At 43.7% G+C, this 17161-nt stretch overlaps 1 protein-coding gene across 13 annotated transcripts in view; it reads right to left on the bottom strand.

Annotated features, from left to right (window-relative positions):
• STX3 (syntaxin 3) overlaps nucleotides 1-17161 on the bottom strand; it is a 46719-nt gene that overhangs the window by 11462 nt on the left and 18096 nt on the right. For 11 of the 13 annotated variants that reach the window (XM_016920953.4, XM_009460415.5, XM_024347167.3 and 8 more), the window contains exons 3-5: nucleotides 4120-4219; nucleotides 2323-2397; nucleotides 681-748 (exon numbers count right to left, since the gene is read on the bottom strand). In XM_016920953.4, the coding sequence (XP_016776442.1) occupies nucleotides 681-748; nucleotides 2323-2397; nucleotides 4120-4219 (243 nt within the window). The remainder of the gene's footprint in view (nucleotides 1-680; nucleotides 749-2322; nucleotides 2398-4119; nucleotides 4220-17161) is intronic. The other 2 variants (XM_054662307.2, XM_024347166.3) reach the window with 2 other exon arrangements.

Below are 17161 nucleotides of genomic sequence, written 5' to 3'. Positions count from 1 at the left end.
TGTCTTCACATCTGCCCCTTACGTCTACCCACCACCACTACCAACCACTGCTGCCAACACACACATATGTGCATGCCTCACTCCTGCCCCTGTGCCTCTCAGAGAGGGGAAACTACTTCCTGAGGCTGCTCATGTTGGCACTCTGGCCCAGCCTCCTCTGGCTACCCCCAATTCTTCCTGAGATCTTTTGATGCTGAGAGCACCATGCATGTGTCTTCTTATCGCATCCTCCTGCTGGGTCGCATCCTCCTGCTGGGTCTTAGGTAATAGCTTTCCATGCCGCTTCAATGGCATGCCAGTTCTTTAAGGACAAGGATCCTATCTTTGATGACCCCTAAAGTGCCTAGCTCCAAACTGGACAACCAATGACTAACAATTGTTAGAAGACATTAATTTCCTCTCCTGTAAAACAAGAAGGCACGCTAAATCCTAAGCTGTGCTCTAGGAAGCCTGAAAAGCTCTTCAGGGGCCTCCTTAGAGACGGAGAGTACAGGAGAGGAGCCAAAAGGGCTGGACTCTGGCCCTGACCCCTATTTCAACCTGGAGAGTTCTCCTTTACCAGGTCTTCAAATTGAGTTTCAAAATAAGGATTGTATTAAAAAAAAAAAAAATCCCTCCACAGTTAAGGGAAAACAATAAGAGATTGGACTAGCTAATCATGAGACAAGGAAAAGTCTTACCTGGGATTTCCGAATCCGAAGGTCTGCCGATGACCTGACCTCATCTTCTTCAATATGCTTCTCCATGCCTAAAGAGGAGAGGAAGGTTATACTTGCAACCTATCTCCGCCTCCAAGAAACATGCTATTCAGTGAAACTTCCTCACTCATTCCCACACATCCAGCCCACGGAGATGTAACAGGTAGGTGTCACCTCAAAAGGTCAGCTCCCAGATGAGCCACAGGACGTGCATTCCACAGCCTTTACGATGACCAGGTTTTGGCATAACAGTTAACAGCATGGGTTCTGGTCACCATGAGACTTAGGCTTGAATCCTTGCCCTGGCACTTACTGGGTGTGACTTTGAAAAAGCCACTTAACCCCTCTTAATGTACCTGTTCTCTCATCTGTAAAACAGAATAACAGTCCCTCCCTCACAATACTAATGTGAAGATTAAATGAGAAGACACATAAAGTGCCTAGCACAATGGCAGGTGCACTATCACTGTTATTACTGGAATCTGCTACTAATGACTCCTCCAGTTAAAATAGTTATTGCAATATACTTGGGGGGAAGAAATGGTAAATTGAGCTGAGCAATAATGCTTTCTCTTCTGATCAATAGCATGCATGCACCAAATACACTGGGCAAGAATGCAGGCTCTAGCAACAGAACTAAGTAAACCTTCTAGGCTCTGGAAGAACTGAATCTATGACAGTAGCTTCATTGAACTATACTCTCCCAAATGGGGGGAGTGAGGGTATGGGAAGGTGGTATGCCTAGCCCACCAAGAAATATCTGTAGACTGAATGATATCTCTTGCATTTATATATCTCTAAAATGACTATTCAAATGTATGTAGGTGGCCGGGCATTGTGGCTCAAACTTGGAATCCCAGCGATTTGGGAGGCCCAGGCAGGTGGATCACTTGAGGCCAGAAAAGTTCGAGACCAGCCTGGCCAACATGGCGAAACCTCATCTCTACTAAAAATACAAAAATTGGCTGAGCGTGGTGGTGCATGCCTGTAATCCCAACAACTTGGGAGGCTGAGGGATGAGAATCACTTGAACCCAAGAAGCAGAGATTGCAGTGAGCCAAAATTGAGCCACTGCCTTCTGGCCTGGGCAACAGAGCAAGATTCTGTCTTTAAAAAAAAAAAAAAAAGTATGTAGTTGCCAGGGAAATAAGACCAATAAGAGAAAAGTTGATGGGCCAGGTGTGTCCCAGTTACTCAGGAGGCTGAGGCAGGAGAATCACTTGAACCCAGGAGGTAGAGGTTGCAATAAGCCGAGATCACACCACTGCACTCCAGCCTGGGGGACAGAGTGAGACTCCATCTCAAAAAAAAAAAAAAAGAGAGACAAGTTGAAAGACTAAGTTAAAGGACCAAGTCACAAAACTACTCAGCAGCTGAAAGCACATTTTAATTCTCATCTCCTAGCTTCAATTCTGGACTCTTTCCAGTACAGTCAGGATTTAAGAAAAGGTAAATTTCTGGGGCTACAATGGATCATTGCGGGGACAGAGCCCAAACCACAAGCAAAGATGGACCAAGTGGTGTCACTTCCATCAAGAGGAGTTTCAGTTCGGAAAGCTGGACCCTAGGGGAGCTGAGATAGATGGTGGTGGGGACGGCCTTGTTTTCTTTGTTCCCTTCTTACTCTTCAGTTTGTTCCGGACGTTGTTGGCCCTTTTCTTAATCTCAGTCGTGAGCTGCTCTAGGTCATCCTTGGTTTCTGGGTAAATAAAGGCAGGCAGAATCCGTTAGAAAGGAGAGGACTGATTCCTTTGTGAACTACAGCAATCATCATCAGAGGAGGGGAGCTTTATCGGGCATCCACTGCCCAGAATGGTATTTATCCCAACGTACTCCCCAGCATCTGTCATTAGAATCATAGAGTGCTTATTTTTTTAAAGGCATTTTCCAGGCACCCCATCTCAGTCTACAGAATAAAAATACCCAGGGTTGGAACCACAAAATCAGCTCTTTCAACCCTCCTAAGTAATCCTGCAGCACATAAAATTGTGGAAACTCTGCTTTTAGAGGAAAGAGCCTACCACGGGAGCTTCGGTTGAGAAGGTTCTAGGGAGCTTATGGGGAAAATAGATTTCAACCAAGGCTAATCAACTTAAAATGAGGCAAATATTTATGACATACCTACTACACACATCCTAGGTTGTATGGAGCAAACTAAGTGTTAGCTATAACCATTCATTCAAAAGCCATCCTTCAGCCCCTACTACAACTTTGGAACAGAGCTAGAAACTATGGAATCAGAAAGAAGATCTAGATTTTTCCTGCAAGGTGTTAGAGTCTAGTGGGAGACAAGGGAGAAATAAATCAGCAGCTGTAATATGCAGCGTGGAGTAAGGTATGAGTTCTGGTCAAGGTGTGCACAGCCTGGAGGGATCTGGAAAAGCCTCTAAAGATGGAGATGAGCAGGACTGAGTCTCAAGGACTGTGAGTTGGCCAGGTAGAGAAAGAGACTAAAAGCAGGAATCCCACGAGAAGAAACAGTAAGTAAAGGGTATGAGTGAACAGGAAATGTCTGGGGAACCAGACAGAGTTGCTCTGGCTGAAGCATGGGGAGCAGGAGGAGGATGGCAGGAGACAGGCTGGCTGGGAAGGCAGGAATGTGATCAAGACAATGCCCATATGCTCTGCTAAAGTGTTCCCACTTCAGTCTTTAGGTAATAGGGCCCATGGGAAAAATGAAAGAGTGGAATGACAGTGTCAGGCTTGTTCTCTGTTCTTAAGGAACCAAAAATATAGCCCTAAACCACCCGTGTCCAAACTGTGGAACGCACGGATTTTTTTGCTTATCTGTAGTGGCAGATATCAGGAAAATTATGCACAAACCTTTCTTTTAGCTCATCAGCTATCGTTAATGTTAGTGTTCAAGAAAATTCTTCTTCCAATGTGGCCCAGGGAAGCCAAAAGGTTGGACACCCATGCAAACAATTAGGGGAGAAAAAACGTTTGCCTAGGTGGTGGTAACAAACAGGAGTTTAGGGATAGAAGGAATTTCTGTGAACTCAAACCATTTTGGAACACCTCATGGAAAGAAAAAACGGACTTGATCTGGTAGGATTCAGAAAGAGGGCTAGGAAAAGCATTTCAGGCTGGGGAAATAGTACACGCAGAGGCTCAGAGGAGGGACAGGGCACAGGGTATGTAAGCAGCAGTGGGAATCGTCGCCAGTCAGGAAGAGGGACTAGCTGGGAAACAGGAAAGTCTAGCTAAATGGTTGGAGTGGGACCATGAAGACAAAACCTTGACTGTGGCCAGGCAGTAGGAGCTCAGGTAAGGTAAAGGGGAGGGAAATGAGATAATATGTACACTAGTGCCCTGTAACTTGTACACTTCCCGACTGCTCACGAAGGGCAAGAAAACAAGGCTGGCTCAGCCCCAAGGAAAGGGTGATTGTTGGGTGACTCAGTTCTAAGTAAACACTCACTTGGCTCTGGAATCGGTGCAGAGAGAATGATACTGTAGAGTTTCTTAGCCTCCTCTACATGTTCTGAGATCTTGTCAATGTTAAGCCGAGTTTCCTCAATCTATAATCAGAAAGACAATAACCTTCATCATCAAAGAGGAAGTACAGGTCCATGGCTGAGATAAACGTTTGGCAGAGCTGCTGGTGAAAGCTGCCCATCTTCTGGGTTTGCGGAAGAAGATAATGACTTAAAGTCCTCAGCTGCCCAGTGAGTACCCTTTCCATGGTCAGATAAAGTCATCTCAACAGAACAGTTGTTAAAAATCCATACTTGTTGCTCCCTGAGAGTAATACATTTGCCCACTTTGGATGAAAGGATTCAGGCCAAAGTCAAGAAGAGCTAAGAAAAACCATGAAGAATGATCAGAGGGGGAGAATCAGCAGACCTTAGCAGGCAGAGCCTTAAAGCCCAAAAAGTGAGAACAGAAAAGAGTGAGGATGAAGGAGAGGGGAAAAAGGAAGGAAGGAAAGAAAGAAGTGAAAGGAAAAGAACAAACCTAGAGAGTGAAAAACACAGAATGAGAGGAAGAGAAAGACAGAAACAGATAGGCCAGGCGCGGTGGTTCATGCCTATAATCCCAGCACTTTGGGAGGCCGAGGCAGACGGATCATGAGGTCAGGAGATCAAGACCATCCTGGCTAACACAGTGAAACCCCGTCTCTACTAAAAAATGCAAAAAAAAAAAAAAAATTAGCCTGGTGTGATGGTGGGCGCCTGTAGTACCAGCTACTCGGGAGGCTGAGGCAGGAGAATGGCGTGAACCCGGGAGGTGGAGCTTGCAGTGAGCCGAGTTCGCACCACTGCACTCCAGCCTGGACGACACAGCGAGACTGTCTCAAAAAAAAAAAAAAAAAAAAAGAAACAGAGAAAACAAGGAGAGAAAAAAAGAGAGATACTAGGCAATGAAGGTCTCAGGAAACAGCCCAAGCTTCTCTAGGACATATATGTTCTTGTACTAACTGATTTCCTCAGACGATCAGGACCCAGTAGCTCGAGCCGCAGCCCATTTCTGCATATTTCTAAGGCTCCTGATTGTACAAGGCTGTGAGTATCATAAAATATTTCCAGCAGCACTTCATTCCCAAGTAGAATGCCACTGTCAGACATTCCTGCGTGAGCTTTGACTGCAGCCTCAGCTCCCCCCTTCATAGGTGCCCATGCCACTGGTACCACAGCCCTGCTGCAGTGGAAGCCTATGTACAGGGAGCAGGGCAGGAAGGAGAGACCTCAGCACCTGTAGGGTCTATCTGCTTCACTCTCAAAGTGAAGGGCACATCAACATTGCAACAATTGACAAACAGAAATCTTGTAAAATGTCATACAGTAGGATCCTAACATCTGAGATGCAACAAAAATAAAACTCAATGCATATGCAGCTTCCAGCATCCCTCTTTTCCTGTGGACACTTCACCTTTTTCAAAACCTGATTATAGCTCTTCATATTCAATAGAAAATAGGAGAGGCCAGGCACAATGGCTCACACCTGTAATCCCAGCACTTTGAGAGGCCGAGGCAGGCAGATTACTTGAGCCCAGGAGTTCAAGATCAGCCTGGGTAACATGGCAAAACCCCGTCGCTACAAAAAATACAAAAATCAGCCAGGCATCGTGGCATGCCCCTGTAGTCCCAGCTACTCAGGGGGCTAAAACGGAGGATCCCTTGAGCCTGGGAGGTTGAGGCCACAGTGAGCCATGATCATGCCACTGCATTTCCCGCCTGAGCAACAGAGTGAGACTCTGTCTCAAAAACAAACAAAAAAAAAAGGGAAAAGAAAAAAAATAGGAGAAACAATACTTGAGCTCTCTAGCCCTCAAATCAGTACTTTTGCCACTGGAGCACAGGATTTTCCCCTCTATAAATATATTGGTTTAGATGTGCCAGAGTTTAAGAGTAGAGTTGCTTGCTGAAAGATGTAGAATAAAATTACAATGTAATAATATCATGGGAGTGTAAACATACATACAGGTAACTACCCAAATATTTGTGAAGCATTTTAAGAGTTTACAAAGCAACCTATAAGACTGGACCAGTACCATTATTCAAATGAGGAAACAAGTTTAAAGAAATTATAGGTCACATAGCTAGTGGTAGGGACAGCATGCAAATAGTGCCCTCCACACTCCAACTGGGATGCTTTTTTCCATTAGATTGAAGAGTTAATTTTTTAAATTATCTGTACTGTTTAGCAGCATTCCAGCCCTACCCAGCTATAAAAAGGGCCTCTGTTACAACCTATGATACTCACTGATACAGTTTGGCTCTGTGTCCCAACCCAAATCTCATCTTGTAGCTCCCATAATCCCCATGTGTTGTGGGACGGACCCAGTGGGAGACAATCGAATCATGGGAGTGGGTCTTTCCTGTGCTGTTCTCATGATAGTAAGTCTCACAAGATCTGATGGTTTTAAAAACAGGAGTTTCCCTGCACAAGCTCTCTTTTTGCCTGCTGCCATCCATGTAAGACGTGACTTGCTCCTCCTTGACCTCTGCCATGACCGTGAGGCTTTCCCAGCCACGTGGAACTGAAAGTCCATTAAACCTCTTTCTTTTGTAAATTGCCCAGTCTCAGGTATGTGTTTATCAGCACCATGAAAACAAACTAATACACTCACAGACTCTAGGGGTGTGACCACCTCAGAATCTACTGGCCCCTCTTAGATTAGAACTCGTGTCACTGCATCACACCATGGTTTCCAGTTCCACCACATAACTGTCTTGCCAAAGCAATTACACTGTTTTACAGGATTGAGGGAGGGAAAAAGGCTTTCTAGAAGAAAACACACTAAACATTTTTAAATGAGTTTATCAAATTTTAACAAGTCATAAAGGACTTAGATTTTGCATGTTCAACAGATTGGTTGTCACAGAAATTCTCTCATCTGGAAAATTATTTTATAAACTGAAGAGTATTCTGACCCAAAGTTCAGTCAATGGTAGAAGCACAGGAAGAGATAGGAAGTTTCTAGGATGAGACTGGCAGGCCTCAGGCTCAGTGTCACTACAGGCATTTGGAGACTGGATGGCTGATACTCACCCTGCCCTATGCACAGGAGAACTGGTCCTGGGTGCTCTATCCGCAACCTGCCTACGGGACTTCCCAGGCCCAGGGAGCACTCCATTCCACCCCACCCATCCTCCACCCACTGTAGCTGGTCTCTTTCCTCTGACCGCATCAACCTTTCTATTTGGAGGCATTTCAGGGAATCTGATTTCACAGCAATTTAGTCAGTTCACCAAATAATCACAGGACCTTTTTGGGACCTCAGGATGGGCAAGTGGCCAACCATAGAGCTTTCTTTTTTTGAACTTCGTGGCTTTGCTTTTTCTTAGAAGTACTGGTTTTCCTCAAAGGTGACTTTCTGAGTATTTAATGGTGTGAAATGGCAGCTACATGTGGTTTCCTTTTGTGCATTTGCCACATAATCAAAAAATCATGAGGCAATTGCAGGGAAGGGGTATAGGAAACTGACAAGTGCCCAATCTAAAAGTTTAAAGGCTATTGCATGTGTTTGTCTGGGGTTAAGTATACTGACATCTAAAATTACTCTGCATATTCATATATTTAAGAACTAAAATTGACTAAACATATTCTTGTATCAGAAATGATGCTATGCACTTCACAATACTTCTATGAGGCTACCATCATCATCTCCTTTTTATACATATGAGAATATCGAGTCTCAAAGAAGTAGAGAAATTTACTCCAGGTTATACTGCAGAAAGAGGCAAAACTGAGGTTTGAACTCAGGAATACTAAATCCTGTCTCCTGAACCAGGTAAACGCCTAAGGAAGGCTGCTATATCTTCTTTCCCAAGTTCATGCATATTCAGCCCACATCAGGTTAATGTGCATGTTCAATCCACTGTTTTGGGAGAATGGATCAGTTGCCTTTCACAGAGATCATCCTTATTTCTCTGTCTTCTCACCACCGCTCCCTATAGAAAGCTTTTTACAAAATGAGCCCTCAAGAAGTATTGTTGACCAAGTGTTGACATCTAAAAGTGTTTTTTTTTAAATCACCATGTAAAATTTACAGCTAATATATTCCCAGTGCCTTGTCATTGCACATTGTTTATTAATTTTTTTTTTTGAGACAAAGCCTTGCTCTGTTGCCCAGGCTAGAGTGCAGTGGCATGATCTTGGCTCACTGCAACCTCCACCTTCCGGGTTCAAGTGATTCTCCTGCCTCAGCCTCCCAAGTAGCTGGGATTACAGGCACCCGCCACCACACCAACCTTTTTTTTTTTTGTATTTTTAGTAGCGACAAGGTTTCACAACGTTGGCCAGGCTGGTCTCGAACTCCTGAGCTCAAGTGATCCGCCCACCTCGGCCTCCCAAAGTGCTAGGATTACAGGTATGAGCCACCAGGCCCAGCCTAAAATGTACTTTTCAATGCTTTGTTAGTAATATGGGAATCCAGATAACATAGGATTTAAGGAATTAAGATCAAACAGACCAGGTTCCAGTTTCTGCTCCATCTCTCTTAGCAGTTTTATGACCTTGAACGCACCTCATAAGTGTCCCTAAGCACCAGTTCTCTCATCTGTGAAATGAGAATTATCACAACTCCCACTTTAGAGTTTTTGTGAAGATTAAATTAGACAATACATGCCAAATGTTTAACATAAAGTACATGTTCAATAAATGTTAGGTGATGACAATGATAAATACAAAAATGCCAGCAATTACTGCACATTTATCATATGCCAGGTACTATGCGGTGCATTTACAGGCATGTCTCATTTAATCCTCATAGCAATCCTGTAAAAAAGTCTTAATAAAACAGTCTGACCTCATCAGTAGCCACCCAAGGAAATCTAAGGTCAACACCCAAGTCAATCACTCTACATGTTGGGCGTGGCCAAATATAATTACTATATTATACTAATAACTATAACTAAAAGGAAGGAGTTATTTTCAAGATCTGGATGGCCTCTTCCTTCTGGACCTAATTAGCCAGTGGAATCTAATTAAACAAGGAAAAGCAGAGAAAGTACTAGTTTGTGGAACTGGCAGGTTGCATGGGGTAAGATGGAAGGCTAAGCAAAAAAGCTCTGTTTATTCTCCCTAAGAATTAGTCTCGGCCTCTCCTAAACTCCCAGGTACCTTGTACCTCTAGTTGAGCATTAATTGCTGCATATTTACGTATTGAAAACTTATTGCGAGGTGACAAGAGCAATGTGATTTTAACTGTCAAATGATCCCTCCTTTTCACAATTTATACACCTTCACTTTCCCCAAAAAATGACAGAATCCCAAGCAGTCTTCATATTAGAGCTGCTCAGTCAAGTCCTCTTTAATTTGTTTGCCTTCTTTGCTTTAGAAAACAAATGTTGATGAAAAGGGAGGGAAAAGGCCACCTCAGTCAACCAAGCAATGGAAGTCAAGTCCCAAAAGCATTTTATCAAGACCAGGACTAATGTTTCAATTCTCCTTTTATGAATGAAAAGAAAAGAATGATCTCAGAATTATACTGACCAATGAAAACAAGTATTCTGAGACAATAATCTCAAGTAAATTAAGTGTGTTGGGGCTTTGCATCACTCAAAATTTAGTCAGGAAAGTGAAAACCTATCTAGTTACTTTAATCAAAGTCATATAATAAAGGGATTGTTTATGCAGGGATGGAAGCGTCAAGAAGCCAAACAGAAGTTTGCTGGGGCACTCTGAAAATTAGCAACAGCAGGTCAGAGGGAAAGAGAAGGAAGGCAGGGTCACCAGAGCCTAAAGCCAGAGCTGTCTGATGGGGGCCAGACCATGGTGGAGTTGACCAGCAGAACTGGGACCATGGAGGCGGGGTCTATTGAGAAAGAGCTGAGGCCATGAAGAAGGCATGTCTGAGGTAGAAAGAGAAAGGAGGAAAACTATGGCCTCTTCCCTCCTCCTTGAGTCTTCTGCTAGTACCTCACTGTCTTAATCTGTTCAGGTTCCTGTAAGAAAAATACCATAGCCTAGGTGGCTTAAACACAGGATATATTTCTCACAGTACTGGAGGCTAGGAAGTCCTCTGGCAAATCTGATGTCTGAGCAGGACCCTCTTCTGGCTTGTAGACAGCTGCCTTCTTCCTGTATCTTCACATGGCTGACAGAGAGATCATCTTTCTCACGTCTCTTTTTATAAGGGTACTAATTCGCCCTCATGACCTAATTACCTCCCAAAAGCCCTACCTCCAAATACAATCACATTGGCGATTAGACTCCAGCATATGAATTCTGAGGGGACACAAACATTCAGTCCATAACACTCTCCTTAGTCAAATATACCAAAAGCAATTGGCAGGGGAAGCTGGGAAATGTAGTTCCCTGTGATACAGAGAAGAGCAGAGGAAGGACAGTAGGGAATGGTCCTGAATGCAAATAGGCAAATGACTGGCAAGGCTTCCTGCCTGCCCCATTGGAAGAGCCCAGAAATGCAGAATCTACCAGTTTGCTTGGTAGGTCATTGTCATCCAATATTCTACTTAAAGAATTAAAAAGTATTTAACCTGCTAGATTTAATGTGTGGATTTCCAAGTTGGATTCACTTTGAGGTTCTTAGTTCTAACAAAAATCAAGCCTACCTAGCAAATCCATATGCTTCAAGACTGGTCACCTCACAGCTCCTCCAGCCAGGTATTGCTCCACCCACCCCTCACCCCAGCCAGGCTCTGCTGCACTATGCCCACAATTTATCCACCCTAACTTCTCCCAGAACTGATTCAGACCCCCTCAAGCACTAGGACCACGTGTTGCTCAACTTAGACTACTTGATATTCATCACTGTCAAGCATGTGGGTCACTCAGTAGACATTTGCTGAATAAATAAATGAATATAAGTAACTGCAGGAGACAAGTATGCTTCTTATATCACTACAAATGGTCTGTTATACCACTACAAATGCATACTTCTTACGGACTGAATGTGCTCTCCCAAAATTAATATGTTGATGCCTAATCCCCAATGGGATGGTACTTGGAGGGAGATGGGACCTTTGGAAGGCATTTAGGTTGTAAGGGTGGAGCCCTCATGACTGTGTTTTGTGCACTTATAAGCAGAGGCCAAAGAGCTAGCTTGCTCTTTCCACCCTGTAAGGATACAGATACAGCAAGGTGGCAGTCCACAACCCAGAAGAGGGTCCTCACCAGAACCCGATCATGCTGGAATCCTGGTCTCAGACTTTCAGCCTCCAGAACTGTAGGAAACACATTCTTATTGTTTATAAGCCATTCAGTCTATGGTACTTTCTCATAGCAGCCCAAACTAAGACAGCATTCAAAAAAGTAAATTTTTGGCCAGCGTGGTGCCTCACACCTATAATCCCAACACTTTGGGAGGCCAAGGCGGGCGGATCACCTGAGATCAGGAGTTCCAGACCAGCCTGACCAACATGGTGAAACCCCGTCTCTACTAAAAATACAAAAATTAGCTGAGCATTGTTGTGGATGCCTGTAATCCCAGCTACTTGGGAGGCTGAGGCAGGAAAATCGCTTGAACCCAGGAGGAGGCGGAGGTTGCAGTGAGCCGAGATCACACTGTTGCATTCCAGCCTGGGTGACAAGAGCGAAACTTCATCCCAAAAAAAAAAAAAAAAAAAAAAGGAAAAGAAAAGAAAACTTTCATCCTTATTAATAGAAGTTCCATGTTAGAAAGTGTTGCTGTGAAAAATTAAATGCTAGGATAGCCAAGTTAAGCTGATTTATTACAGGACTTCTTAGAGCTTTCAATAAGTTAATGTGCATTTTAAGTTTCCAAGAGAAGAAAGAAGCAGGAAGCATTTCTCAAACATATTTGATCACAGAAGGCTTTTTGCACCTCACACTGCCATCTGTGACAACGCGTTTTGACTGACCCAACAAACAACCATTCCCTGGCGCCTTCCCTTTCTTTCTTTTTAACAGAAATCTGACTTTGTTTGGGTAGTGGCATTGCCAGCCCCAGAGGATGAATCATGATGTGTTTGATGGCAATCCTGGCAATCCTGTCCCTTTGCTGAGTACTCGCTTTCCTGGTGTCCCTTCCAGCTAAGGAGGCCCACACCATGTGACCCAGTGCTATCCAGGAGGCCACAAGGGAAGTCAGATTGGAGGATCTGGGCAGTTTTCCTCTCTGATGAAAGGACCTTTGGACTTTTCTAGCTGCACCCTTTCTTAACGCTTGCAACGCTGTCACAGGGTGATGCCAAATAGAGCTCTGACTCTGGTGGTTTCAAAACACAGGCAGGTGGGACCTATGTACCACTCCCTTAATCTGGCAGGCTTGTGACTGCTTCAGTAACAGAGCCAAGCAGAAGTGATGTGCTATGTAACTTCTGTAGCTGGAACACCTGCCTTGCATCCCTGAGCTTCTATGTAACAAGTTCAATAGCCCTAAGTGGGCCAGCTATGAGAAGCCCAAGCCACAGAAAGAAGCCAAGTGTAGGTGCTCTGATTGACAGTCTCTGCTGAGCTTTTCCCTTGAGCCACCCCAGTAAAGGCACCAGACAGTAAAATTTTAAAAGCCTCTACAAGATTCTAGCCTGCAGTTGTTCAAGTCTTCCCAATAAAAGCCCCAGAAATTGTAGAGCAGAAGTAATCCGGACCCACTTTGCCCTGTTTGAATTCCTAATCCACAGAATCTGTCAGCAAAACAAAACAGTTGTTTTATACCACTAAATATTGGGGCTATGCTGTGATATAACAATAGATAATCAGAACAGACTCTCTCTCTCACAATCCTAAGAGAAAAGCCAAGAGGATCACAGTGATGCTGACCTAGAACCCCAAGCTGACCTTTAAACGGCACCATCCCTAACCCCAAACTACTTCATATGCAAAATAATTACATATCTTTGTTGCTTAAGCCACAGTTAGTCAAAAGCATCCCTAAATGATAGGCTACACTGCTGCTCAGGATCACAGATTCAGGTCAAGGCTCCATCGCTGGCTTGCTGGTCTTTCCATTTCAGGTCTTTCGCACCCTCCATAAACTGCCATCGGAGTGAATTTTCTAAAACACACTCTGAGCCCATCACTTCCTTGTTTAAATCCTCGAAGGTTCCCCATCACTTTGCAGTGGTGCATAGCTGCAGTAGGCAACAGAATTATCTGGAAGAAATTCCTAAAAATCCAAAAGTCTGAGCCATTCCAGTCCCTAAGAATCAGGTATGTGTATGTGCAAAAAACTCCCCAGGTGATTCTGATGACAAGTCTAGTTAAGAACCAGGGAAATCTTCCCTCACCTTCCTCTCTGCAGGCAGAATTTAACGCTTCCTCTTCTGTGCTCCCATGGTACCTTACTGACACTTTTCTTATCATATAACAATATTTTAAAAATTTCTATCACCCTTACCAGATAAGGAGACAACAGGGGGCGAGAATCCTGTCACAGAACATTGGATCCCCAGCACCTAACATGCTATCTTGAAGACAGTAAGCGCTCAAATACTTTGATGAATAGATAAACGAATACAGAAAAATAAACCCCTAATGTTTCTGCCTCCAAAGGCAGGTCTGTTTCATCTGAACATTACTTTCTGCCAACTGAGCAAACAAACCAAGAAAAATATAGACAACTGCAAATTAGACAAAAATGTGGCATTTATTATTTGCCAGGCTGTGGCTTGATCAGCCAAAGTGGCCTGAAAACCCAAGGGCCAATCTTTTTCTCCAACGATCAAGAAGCTAGAGAAGATACAATGGAATCTGACAGTGCAAATCACATTCTGAAAACACCCTGGTCCTATGACTTCATGTGCACCTTGCAAATACCTCTATGACTAAGCTGTGATTCATGCTCTCAGCAAATAACCAAGGATGACCTCCTGGAACCAGTCCAAACAGTAAGTTTTATCAAGAGTGCTTTCCCAAGAAAGCGACTTAGTTATATAACCTGCAGGGTGTAGTGGGCATGATCACCAGTCACATAGAGGGGGACAATCTCTCATTTCCCCAAATCTCTATTCTCTGAAACATAATTTATCCCAATTTCAACAGTATATCTACACCACATTCTATAAAATAAACTTTGTGGTCTACTTATTCATAAGTACACTGGGGGACAGAAGGGTGATAAGAACATATCTACTAGATGTCAGGCACTGTGATAGGTGCACCCATACCCTTTCTCACTTTATATCCATAAAAACCAACAGGTAATATTCTCTTTTTAGAGAAAACTGGGGTTTAGAGTAGTTAACTTTTCCAAAATTGTACCACTGGTAATGGGCAGAGCTGAGATTCAGACCATGTTAGGTGGGGCCAGAGCCTACTTGATCCACTCCCTCTTACTTCTCCCCACTCCCCCAAGGCCTTATCCTCTCTGTGCTCTATCAGATCCAAGAAAAGAGGAAAGTAACACTGCTGAACCCCATGCTAAGTACTTTCTGAGCATTAGCTCCTTTAATCTCTACCAAATCTATGACATGAATATTTTTCTCCCCAGTTTACAGATAAACCCACTGATACTTGGAACAGTTAAGGAATGTGAACAAGATCACACAGTTAGTGGCAGATATGGAATTTAATTCAAAGATCATGTTCTTTCCACCTCCCCATGCTGTCCCTCTTCTCCACTCTAAATGTAAGTTTCACGGGGTTTTTCTCTAAATGACAGACACACACATAACAAAGAGAAAGAAATAAGCAATGCAGCAGCCCTGAAGGTCTTGTTAAATCTTCAAAGGCCTCTTCAGAAGTAGCTACCACCCATCCAGTGCTTTTATGTCTGACGATCCTTCCCAGATGTGTGATCTCATATGATCCTCATGGCATCCTTGAAAGGTAAGTACTAACACTCCCAATTTCCAGAGCAGGACATTAAAGCTAAGAGAGGTTAAGCAACCTGACCAAGGTTACACTGCTACGAAATGCTTGAAAAGTGGACCCAAACCATGTTTTAGAGGCCAAAGCCCACCATCTTCCCACCTAACAAAGAGGGTCCTCTCAGGGACCCTCTGACTGGCTCAGAAGAAAAAGGAGAACACAGTTATTGGAAAAGATTCCTTATCTTAGGGAAGAAGTTCTTTAATGTATCTGGCTCTCCAAGGCAGACTGAGATGAGCTAGAAAGACTTCAAATATCTCCTTAAGTCCACCCCCATCACAGCGTGAAAGGATATTGTCCTTCCACGATCCACAATTGGAGTAACACTGGACTCACAAAGCCTAAGTGTTGTTTGATCTCACTATGACTCTGATGGACCCGCCTGTGAGGAGGGTGGGGATCTGTGGAGAGTTTACAGCCAACTTCCCAATCAGGCCAGCACACACTCAAGTTTATTCTTAATTCCTGTTTATTACTCTAACAGATAAATGGGCACGAACCGTCATGCCCCACTCCATTCCTTTCAGAAAAAAAACTGGAGGGTTACTTTTCCACATCCACAGTCTAGAGGATGGGAAGCATCACATTCTCTCTGCAAAAAGAGCACGATACTTCTTGTTTTCTTTCCAGGGGAAATTAAAAACCTAAGAAACCATAGTATGGTGGCAGAAACTTCAACAATAGTGAGCTTTTTGTTTTTGTTTTTTGAAGTATCGTTCATTAAGCACATATATGCCAGATGCTATGCTGTGTTACAAACATTATTCCTCTTGGTTTTTTTGTTGTTGTTTGTTTTTGAGACGGAGTCTACCGCTGTCACCCAGGCTGGAGTGCAGTGGCGCAATCTCGGCTCACTGCAACCTCCGCCTCCTGGGTTCAAGCGATTCTCCTGCCTCAGCCTCTCGGGTAGCTGGGATTACAGGTGCCCGCCACCACACCCAGCTAATATTTGTATGTTTAGTACAGACAGGGTTTCACTGTGTTGGCCAGGCTGGTCTCGAACTCTTGACCTTGTGATCCGCCCACCTCGGCCCCCCAAAGTGCTGGGATTACAAGCGTGAGCCACCACGCCTGGCCTGTCCCTCTTAATCCTTATGCAACTCAATGGGGATTTTTCTTGTTTATTATTTTTTTCTTTTCTTACCTAAACACTGGATCACCAGTGAATTTTTTTTTTTTTTTTTTAGGGGACAAGGTCTCACTCTGTTGCCCAGGCTAGAATGCAGTGGCATGATCATAGCTCACTGCAGCCTCAAACTCCTAGGCTCAGGTGATCCCACCTGTGGGAAATTACATTATCAATCCTAATTTACAGGTAAGGAAGCCCAGACACAGATTGTTAAGGAACGTTCATGAAATCAACAGCTTCTCAGAAGCAGGGTTGAGATTTGGGCCCAAGTTTACCCAGCTCGAAAGCCAGTGTTTTCATCCACGATATACTACTGCCTCTACAAGCTTTCCTCCACCACCTACCTATCATAGCACCATCCCATTGAGGACCTTTAAGATCAGAGTACATGGATCTGTAGACATGAACCCATTTTTGCCCCTGTTGAATTTTTACAAAACTAAACTGGCAGTTTGGTTTCTCAGTTACCACTAGAATTAAGTCAGAGGGACTATAATTTGTGTGTGTGTGTGTGTGTGTGTGTGTGTGTGAGACGAAGTCTCAGTCACCCAGACTGGAGTGCAGTGGTGCGATCTCGGCTCACTGCAACCTCCACCTCTCGGATTCAAGGGATTCCTTTGCCTCAGCCTCCCAAGTAGCTGGGATTACAGGTGTGCCTGGCTAATTTTTGTATTTTTAGTAGAGGCAGGGTTTTGCCATGTTGGCCAGGTTGGTCTTGAACTCCTGACCTCAAGTGATCCACCTGCCTTGGCCTCCCAAAGTGCTGGGCTTACAGGCGTGAGCCACCATGTCTGGCCCCAAAATTTTCAAAACTACATATTTGATGTATCTGAATCACAAGCCTAAAGATGCAATGTTTTATACTCATGGTTGTGATCCTATGGTTGATTCTGTATTTGTTATGTACTTTAAGCAAGAAAGGATATCATTAAAATGTTGTCATACGGAGTAAGACTTTAAAAGCATCTCTTCAATTACATATAATTGACCCTCTGCTGACTTTCTTAAGATTTTTAAAAATCCAGATTCAAGTAAATATTGAAAATAATGTTATTTTAATTTCTTTGTCTGGCCATCCCACCCTAGCAAAAAA

The sequence above is a fragment of the Pan troglodytes genome, chromosome 9 (genome assembly GCF_028858775.2).
Source record: "Pan troglodytes isolate AG18354 chromosome 9, NHGRI_mPanTro3-v2.0_pri, whole genome shotgun sequence".
In the NCBI taxonomy this organism is placed as follows: Eukaryota; Metazoa; Chordata; class Mammalia; order Primates; family Hominidae; genus Pan; species Pan troglodytes.
Note: the sequence above shows the minus strand (reverse complement) of the source record. Positions and strands in the feature narration are given on the sequence as shown.